The 9752-nt window shown below is 39.5% G+C and overlaps 1 protein-coding gene across 1 annotated transcript; it reads right to left on the reverse strand.

The window, feature by feature from the left end:
- Positions 1-974: 974 nt before the first annotated feature.
- LOC141910561 (uncharacterized) lies at positions 975-9526 on the reverse strand. Its single transcript, XM_074801254.1, has 6 exons — positions 9382-9526; positions 4504-4704; positions 2913-3149; positions 2295-2655; positions 1883-2090; positions 975-1505 (listed from the first exon to the last, which is right to left on the reverse strand). The coding sequence occupies exons 1-6, from the start codon at positions 9524-9526 to the stop codon at positions 975-977; spliced, it is 1683 nt and encodes a 560-aa protein (XP_074657355.1).
- Between the last annotated feature and the right edge of the window lie 226 nt (positions 9527-9752).

The following is a 9752-nucleotide window of genomic DNA, read 5'->3' on the forward strand; positions in this document are numbered from 1 at the left end:
TTAAATCATACCTGGAAAGCTGAATCGAAGCCCACAAAACGTCCAAATTGCTTCTTGGCTAAATTACGTCAAAGTGTTCTACGAAAACTCGCCGATGATAAGTACAATCCAATTCAACTTATTTTCACAGAAAAGCGTTACATTATTACAAGTTAAATATTAGAAAAAGAAAGAAGAGATAAATTAATTCACAAAATTATAGCGTGCTTTTCCGGGGGCTTGCAAAGCCTTGTAAACCGCTAGCGCAGGCACCCAATGAAAGAGAGAAAAACAGAAATAAGAGAGAAGATAGTGAGAGAAAGATGAGAAAAGCTCGTACTAAAGAAGTTACAAGAAGAGTAGATTGGTGTAGGAAATACATGTATAATGATAATAATGCATCCTCTTTCTGCGAAATGTTGTTAATGATCGACAAGAAAGAACTGACCCTCGGACTGGATTAGAACCAGTGACCTAAAGAAGTCAGCTTTGAAGATGCCTCTACAGTCCTCCACTCTACTCTCCACTTTACTGGCCTCTACTCCACCACTCTCTACTCTAGTCGTCCACTCTCAGCTATCGAGGGTAAATATAAAAGTTCTGACGTCTTGAATCAAACATCTCTTTACTATCTCAAGATAATTTGAGTGCATTATTCTAACCTGTTGATCAAATGATGTGAATTTAGAATCAGACTATATGTCGCTACGAAGAAGGCCGAGGATAATCAATCGTTGGTGATACCTTTTTAATTAAAATAATATTCTGTTATGGGACAGAAAGGAGGAACAAGTTGACGATTATAAGCATTCCACAAGTTTAACTTTCTTGCATTGTTAAGTCACAACCTTTAGAACTTTTTCGATTCAGCGACAAAATGGGAAAATAAAACAGTTATCAGTTGTATATATTGCTGACAAGAATTGTGTTTATTGTCTTATTTTAATTCACATCCATTAATTCAAAATTTAGAATTCGCATCGAATAGTTAATAGTTATACGTTAGTAACTTTAGTTACGACCCTCGAGCCTTTCAGCCATGGGAAAAAACATCGTTGCTCAATAATATTTACCCGTGATGAGGTACCGTATTTAATACCGAGACCATACGACGCACGCCGTCTACGTCTATGCATTTTAGGTGGATGTTTGGCAAAGCAATACAGATAATCTTTACCCGGCCACTTTCTACACGGGACCTGGCAAAGCGAATGATACATTTTACCCTTCCATTCGAATCCCGATCCTTTTCCGAGGGCGTCATCCATATTTCCTACGAAACGTCTGGCGTCGTTACCGACATCGATGTTCATAGCTCTTACTTTATCGAGAATACCGTTGTATGGCTTAATAAGTAAAGCGTTGATTAACATTTCTGTTTCACCCGCGATGCGGTGCAATTGCTTGAAATCTTCGAATGGAGCGTGTATGGTCGATTTTGTTACATGGTCTTCTAACTCGTAGTAGGAGCCCTTCAGTCCATTTTCTAATATAGTGGGTGCCATCGTCCTCGCGCCGAATCTATCCTAAAATGCAGGAACACCGCCAATTTATATTTTTGGTAATTTCTTTTTGGATAATGCCGTCAAACAGAAAAATTCTAGACTCTGAGGTACAAAGTTCGCAAGATATTCTGGTTTTTATCTTGTACTCAGTTTCAACGTTCTGCGTGAAGTTTGAATTTATTTCTAATAATGAATCACAGAGCCGTATCTAATCCTGCAAAAACTGTGGCACAATTTGTGATCAGTTTATGGACGAGGTTTCACAGTTATATATCATCGCCAATTAGATTTCACCAATCAGATAGAATATCACTTGGTTTTGACTAGAGCGGTACAAGCATAAACATTGCTAAAGCACTTATAGTCGATTCCTTGAGAAATAGATATACATGTAATACCTTAAATGTCTCGAAGGCAGTCGATTCAACAATTTCTGTCATGCTTTTCATAAAGATTTCAAGGTCGTAGAACCAATTGTTTTTCCACACAGGATCCCCGAGTCTGTTCAACTCTTTGACCAATGTAATATACACGAGACAAAATGATGGGATACCGCTCAAAATCTCCACATCAAAAGCAATCTCCTCAAATCTTTCCAGATCATACCTGTTGATGAATATGAAATAAGTTCATTGGAATTTGTTAGAATAGAAAGTGCGATTATGCTGGATATCAACATGAACCTTTATGGCCTATGATAAATTCTGCAAATAAGATCGAATGGACCATCCTTTATATATGATCTAACTTCAAAGGCATTTCCAATGAAATTATGCCAACGAGACGTAGTTGCATTACTGTAGTTTTTACCTGTGTTTGAACGTATTCAGAGTAGTTGCGAGTTTTGAAAGTTCCTCTAGTCTGAATTTTGTCGTATATTGCGAAGAATCGGACAGCTCCGATATGCGTTTAACAACAGCTCCCAGTTTAGCAGCCATCGCGTCTTCGTTGTGCGACGTTAATTTAGTAGCGATTGCCGATTGAACGAGTGCTTTGATTTCATCCCAAACTGACATTTTTTGTTCGGTGGGGAACGTCAAAAAAATGCTCTTTAAAACCACCATGGCTACCGACGCAGGGGCGACCGGCGCGGAGATTGACATGACAACTGCGGCGTTGTTGTACAGGAAGTCGAACACGGTCACAGCGTCGGTCTTCGTGGTTTTTTTGGCTAGAAAGAAAATGATTAAATTCAGCCTAAAGAAAGCGAACATCAATATTGGGAATGAAGTAAAGTTCTATGGTTTTAAAGCAATGGGCCAAGTTCCCTAGTTCCCAGATAGGTATGAAAGTTAAAATTACTAGTGAAGTATGGACTAGATCAAGATAACCAGTATAAAGCCTCTCATGTACCAATACCTCAATTAGGTTTCATTGTTTCGCGATATATTAGAACGTACACGACCAAAAAAATTGGGTTTCGCTTACGTGGTACAAAGTTGATTTGCTGGTAGGTGATGATTTTATAGTTCTTGGACATCTCGTTGCAGCTTTTGTAGAAATGACAATCAGTCACTTCGTATGGTAAAGCAGACACGGCTACGCATTCTTTTCCCATCTCATTGCAACGTTTTAAACAGGCAGCAAAGTCTTCGAGAGTTTCTGTAATGGGGTTTCCCGTACATTGACCGATTACTCGTCTATAAACACCGTCTTCACGTGGTACTGAAAATACAAAATCTCATTAGTTTTGGTATACAATTTGTTCATCAATCGAGACTTTAGTTAAGGCACCCAATGCTCTGTTCATGTACCCATTCCTGAATGAAGGTTTAAGACCGTAGTGGGATATACTTTAATATGTATCATTTGCAGGATCGTAAAGCAATTTGTACATACGGTTTTGCCAATGCAGGATTGGTCATGAAAAGCATAGTGGTTTATTACAGTTATACACACACGTGTAGCTAAGCTACTGAATTAAAGCGGTCATATTCCTTTTCACATAGTCTGGGCGAGTATTCGCGGTCATCGATAAAAGATTTTAGGAACTGAATGTAATTACGATTTGCTTGGGGTTTGTTGAGAGTGGTGTATGTCAAAGAGTGTTGATCCACATTGGGTCCTTCACACAGTGAATCATACAGCGAACACTGCCTTTGATCGTTTACCACGAACGCAAAGCAATCTGATTTTTTGTTGCAGGCCTCTTGGCAATATTGCACGACATTTCCTTCAATTTTTTGAGTGGATATTTGCTTCCCGGCTTTGCAACTGCCAACCTGCACTGTGTAACGCGCCATTTCGACTGCAAAGATAAAAGTTGTCTCGACATCTAACCAAAATATCTTTCTGGATAATATCATGAACGTATTCGTGGATGTCAAGCAGTAGGCAAAGGAAAACATTGTAAGTGAAATTTTATTGCAAAGCGCCCTTACAGAAAATTACGACTGCATCTTATCCTGCCATTGGGGTTCCTAGGGAATGATGATTCCAAGGGTTTGCTGACTACAAAAATTATACTTACTCATACTCAGACTAGTGATAACCGTTTCTTGTAACACCATCACATTGCATAAGGATAAAGCCCGTTCACCATGAGCCAAAATGATGACGTATCTCCCTCGTAGAACTTGATAACAGTAATTACGAGTTTCGGTGGGGGATGTTATTCCCACGTATTGGCACAGTTCCCAACTATTTCTATTCGAACTCGTCGCCGGTTCTTTGGACACGTAGATTTTGTAGTTTTTTGGAACTGCACAAAGAAAAACGTGTTTAAATTCCGCCATGATACGAACAGACGCAGTTAAAAGTAAAGGCATTTCGATGAAATATCTTTCTTTGTCAAAAATCCACCCCGTTATTGTAAATCGATCTCCGAACAAACGTTTGAATGAAGATTTTGGTCTACAGTAGGGATCTAGGAATCATGTGTGAACCCATATTGGGCTCGGAATCAAAGGAATTGGATATTTTAGATCCCTACGCACTGAAGTATTAGAGCTCCTAAAACACGTAAGCCATCGTCAAAAGATAACATAAGCCCATAAGATATGATAATTGATTTACTCACTTTCTACGTTTGCATTCAACAGGATCTGCACAGCATTTACCATCTGGTTTTCTCCGATATCAATTTGCCACCAACTCCCCGTATATTTCTTTTCAGTCATCGTACAAGTCTGTTTATCTCGATCTACTGCTTTAGAGGCGTCGCCATCACCAGCAGTCGTACTCTGAACAACAGGCTTGCCGCCAGCTATGCTCCTCACGGCTGAAAATAACGAACAAAGTCACAAGCTCGTAGCCAGGATTTTGAAAGGGGCGTTCTTAAATTGTAAAAAAGGGCACTTTTGCATGTTTTGTATCCCAGGAAAGCGAGCATCATATGCTTAAAAACAGAATTCTGACTGGGTGCGAATTTAGAGAGGGTTAGAGAGGGTGGAACTTATTTGATTGCGTTGGAAAGAAAAGAAAATTTTGAAAATGGAAACGTTTTAGATGCATTTCTGGCCAAATTTTAGTGAATATTTCATATAAAAATCCTCGAAACATTTTCAGAATAAGTTTTTATTAGAATCCAACAACATATACTGGAGTCTTCGTTTATGGAGACTGGCAAATCTTTTGATAACAGTCTATATCTACCATTCGCATCCCCCCTCTGGGTACGGGCCTGTAAGTAACTCAATTTGAAAAGTTTGGTAACTACACTCGTCTTGGGTGTTATCCAGCAAATATTTTCGTCACAGCCTTTGTATCTATAATATCATCAACGTAATGTATGCGCATGAGGGCCAAGGGGGTTAACCTATCCTCCGTCATTGAACATTGCGCACGTAGTTGTTTCGCCGACGTTGTGTGAGCCTAGTGTAAGCACCATGTGTTTATGTAAACATTAAAACAACGGACTGAGTCGCCGATAAGATGCCGTGGCCAACACTGAACATCTCAAGTGGTGCCTCTGAACCTATTCATAGGCTAAAAATTACCAAAATCATGAAGGGCACTTTCTAAAAAGGGGCGTTCGGCGTTCGTTCGAACGGACTAACCCCCCCCCCCCCCAATTCAAGAGTCAATTCAACATAGAATGCCCACTGGAAACGAAATCACCTTTTTTTCTTTTAAAAACGTGAAGCCTACGTTATGTGATCATATAACCCTACCTTCGTTTGTCGCAAAATTTGCGGCGATCAACAGAATCAACAGGAGCAACATTATTCGGTCGTCTGACAGTTTCAGTAGAATCGTGTCGAATGAACACTTCACCGTTTATCAATAATATATTCGAAAATATTCTATCCACCTGTACACCTGGACACCTGTACACATGTACCATGTGCCCTCTTGATGCATCGACCGAAAATTATACCCTGTTTTTATGCAGTCGAAGCGCCCCTAGAATATTTTCGTGTTCATAGAATTATGAATAAGTGGCTACATATTCAAAAAGAATTGAAGAAGAGTGGAAGAAAATTATAAAAGAGTGCGTCCAATATTCAATGGGCTTTCAACCTGGAGGTGCACGATAAAACCTGTATTGCACTTTGGAATCATGAGCTAATCCGATATTGTGACTCATATGGCCGCCAATAGATTTCCTGAATTTGACGAGTGATCCAAGAAAAAACAAAAGTATCATGTTATCGGATGCGCACATTTAGCACTGGTCACCGCATACTGCATTATCCGAACGTGGCATATGTCCTGCAAGCATCGGGCTGGTCTGCATCATTTGTGACGTATGTAGCCTAACATGATGATGTATTAAGATGTCGGATTTCATTCTGGGTCATCGGTTATTATCAAGTTCTATTCAATCGCGATGAGTTTTCGTGATGGTAGGAAAATCGTTTCCGAGCAAGCAAGAAATACCAAAAAGTCGTCGGCGTGGTGTTGAATGATCACCCACTCGGCTTTAATGATCAAGTGTAGCCTATTCATCAAAACGTTTATATCACCTCATTCAGTACATAACTAGCCCATATACCAGTATCAAATGTTATCTTTCGATAAAAACTGAACTTAACTAAATATATGGGTTTGAAAAATGAATTACAGGTGCGCGAATATCTGAGCGCACTGACAATTTGCTATGCGTGTGACGTCATACGGGCTATACAGGGAATAAACCGTATACTCATCCTCCCCCGGCAGGGATTCGAACCTGATGGCATCGAGATTGCCACGGCACGAAACCCTGCCATAATCGACCGTGTGCGCAGATAAATGCGCAGTTCAGATGATGTGATTTTTAGCCAATCAGAAATCCCGTTTTATTTTAGCCCGGGTTTTCCCATTTATAGTTCTTCCTTGAAATTTGCCTCAACGATTATACAACGAGCAATCTGATTGGTGCCGCCAGTTTTCGTTCGGAAAGCTGCGCATGTACCTGCGCACCCGGTCTACTGATGCAGGGGTTCGTGTCGTGGCTGAGTGTAGCGATTCCATCAGGTTCGAGTCCCTGCAGAGGGAGGATGCGTATACTGAACACACATTATCAGTGAAAGTTTTATTGTTTTTTTTCTTTCTCGAAGCCAACTGAATTCACGAATAAGCATTTGTTTTATCTATCATTAAGTTCATCATAAACGTTAATGGTCAAATGTAATCAAGATATAACACAACTTCATACCTATATGATCGGTGCAATAGCGTGGTAACCGACAAAGTAAACTCGCCTATTAAGGCGAGATTTTAATAGTATCAGTATATAGTTTCCCACGCCTGTAAGAGACATATACTGCATACTGATATATGTTCTATCCACACAAAGCAGGTCGTAAGATCAGCTGGGATAACTCAAACTTTGTGTGACATAGATATCAATTTGAAACTTCGTTTAAACGTGGCATAAGTCCTGGAACCATCGGGCTTGTTTGTAGGCTACCATGTTATGTTCGTGCTGGCTTCGATACAGCGCGTAGCCCCTATAACGTCATCATCAGCACCATCTACAGGGGCATCAGATGAACTATGTGATGAGAAAATCCCTTCAAATTTACACTTTTCAATCATTTATTATCAGTTAATCGATCACTCATTACAGCTAAAATTTCTCAGGAATGATTATTATGTGTTTATGTAATACTATCTATCGTTAAAAAACAAAAGATCTTTTAGGCTGTCCCGGTACTCATGATCTTCACCATTCATCTATATTCCTGTACCTAATAAACTAAATTTTTAGATCAATATGACGGTTTCCAATAATATCTACATATATGTATATTGTATATGCACCCTAGTATGCATGTACAGGTGTAGAATGAATATGGATTATTTTGGGCTCACTTTGTAAGTTAAGTTTTCCAGAGAACTCCTGATCAATAAATCGAATGATACAGTCGAGCATCTAGTATGGTTAGATATTGTTTTACTAAGTTAAAACCCACGATATACACAATTCAAAAGATTAAAAGCGAATTTTATTCATCCGAAATTTAAAATCAAAGGCCACGCCGTTTCGTACTCACTAGAGATTATCGATGATTTCTTTCAGCGACCCCGCAAAGCTACTGTAGCAATCGAGGATACCACCTATGGCAGGCGAAGATCCGCCAGGTTCACTAGTGGTTACTCGGTTACCGCGCTTCAATTTCTTCGACATTTCAATTAAAAATTTGAGTCAAATTTTCTCACCAGTAAATCAATTTCTAATAAAACTATACCATACACTTATTGGGAACGCCCCATCTTATATCTATTTGATGACTTATTTGTAGCCTAAAGATCCAGCTCAAAGCTCATTGAAAATGAACTAATTTTCACTGATGTATTGTGTGATGTATTTTCATGTATAACTGAGTGCATTGTAGCGCCATCTGGTTTGTGCCGATACCCCATTCAGTGTGAAAGCTTTATTTTGTCAGCGAGGTATTAATCATACGCACGTATTTTTATTTTGTATAGTGTTTGTGTGCGTTTCTTTAGTACGTATGTGTCTAATAGCCGTTTGTAGTTAGACTATTTACTGCCACTCCCCTTACTCCCTTACTCAGTGAGAATGTAGAAACTCGGAACAGCGACATTGTAGTTTAGTTTTCGAATCCTGAAGTGTTGAGTACGTATGTATTACGAGATATGGTTCCTTCCTTAGCTTTCTTGACAGAAAAAGTCGCTGATCACTGATGATGGACCAACTGTACCCCTTGACGAAGAATGGTGAATAAAATTGTTCCCTTGTACTGGATGCGAACCAGTGACCTAAGGAAGCCAGCTACAGAAATGCCTCTACAGTCCCCCGTCTCCCGAGGGGAGACATTAAAATGGTAACGTCGTGAAACTGAAGTATCTTCACTCTCTGGGAATACAGGTGTAGATACATGTAGTTTAATTAATGGACATTATTCCAACTTGTTCATCAAATGATGTGAATTCAGAATCTCGAAGGTCGATGATGAATTGTCGCTGGCAATTCCTTTATATTGAAAATTCTCTAGGTTATAGGTAATTTCCGGGAAAGATGGAACGAGAATTATAAACATTTCAACTTCCTCATAATGTTAGGTGATAATCCTTAAGGAGAACATTCAAAAAGTGATTTATTAAGTACGTAGCCTACGTGTCCTTGATGATCAAGACGGAATAGGCGAAAAAATAAGAAAACAAAAACACATATTTGCAATCAATTGACAAGGATGTTTATTTTCTGAATTCGTTTTTCATCAATTCATTGATTCATAATGCGTTATCTCTATCGCGTCCCGAATCGTTCATACCTATTCAACGTTGTCAGCCTTTTCGACAAGCACAGAGCCTTTCACCCTCGGGAAATAACAACGATGTTCAATTATCCTACGAACGCTTTTGATACGACGACTTCGTGGATGCCGTAAACTAGGATCAATGTCTCTTTCAATAAGCGGATTCTTGGTAATACAAAACAGATAATCTTTACCCGGCCACTTTCTACACGGGACCAAACAAGGCATGCGTATCACGTCATTACCCCGATGGAATTCTGACCCCATTCCGAGTATGTCGTTCAATGTCCCAATAAACTGTCTGGCGTCGCTACCGACATCGATGTTCATACCTCTTACTTTATTTAGAATACCGTTGTATGGCTTTATAAGTAAAGCGTTGATTGACATTCGCGTCTCGTCCGCGATGCTCTACAGTTTTTTAGATCGTCATATCTTGCCTGTATGGTCGATTTGGCAACATGGTCTTTCAACTCGTACGTATAGGCGCCCCAAAATTCCTGTTCTAATTTGATGGGTACCATGGTCTTCGGGCCAAGTCGATCCTAGTTTTGAAGACACGTAGAATTTTGTATTCTTTGGTAATTCTAGGTCAGAAATTCGGTCAAACAGGATA

The sequence above is a fragment of the Tubulanus polymorphus genome, chromosome 9 (assembly GCF_964204645.1).
Source record: "Tubulanus polymorphus chromosome 9, tnTubPoly1.2, whole genome shotgun sequence".
Lineage (NCBI taxonomy): Eukaryota > Metazoa > Nemertea > Palaeonemertea > Tubulaniformes > Tubulanidae > Tubulanus > Tubulanus polymorphus.

Bases quoted from the DNA above. Each gene is read 5' to 3' on its own strand.
- LOC141910561 (XM_074801254.1), bottom strand. From the start codon at position 9,526: ATGTCAATCAACGCTTTACTTATAAAGCCATACAACGGTATTCTAAAT. The intron at 3,150-4,503 runs GTGAGTAAATCA...TTGTATTTTCAG, and splicing joins GTTGAATGCAAACGTAGAAA to TACCACGTGAAGACGGTGTT. The intron at 1,506-1,882 runs GTATTACATGTA...CCTGCATTTTAG, and splicing joins CTGCCTTCGAGACATTTAAG to GATAGATTCGGCGCGAGGAC.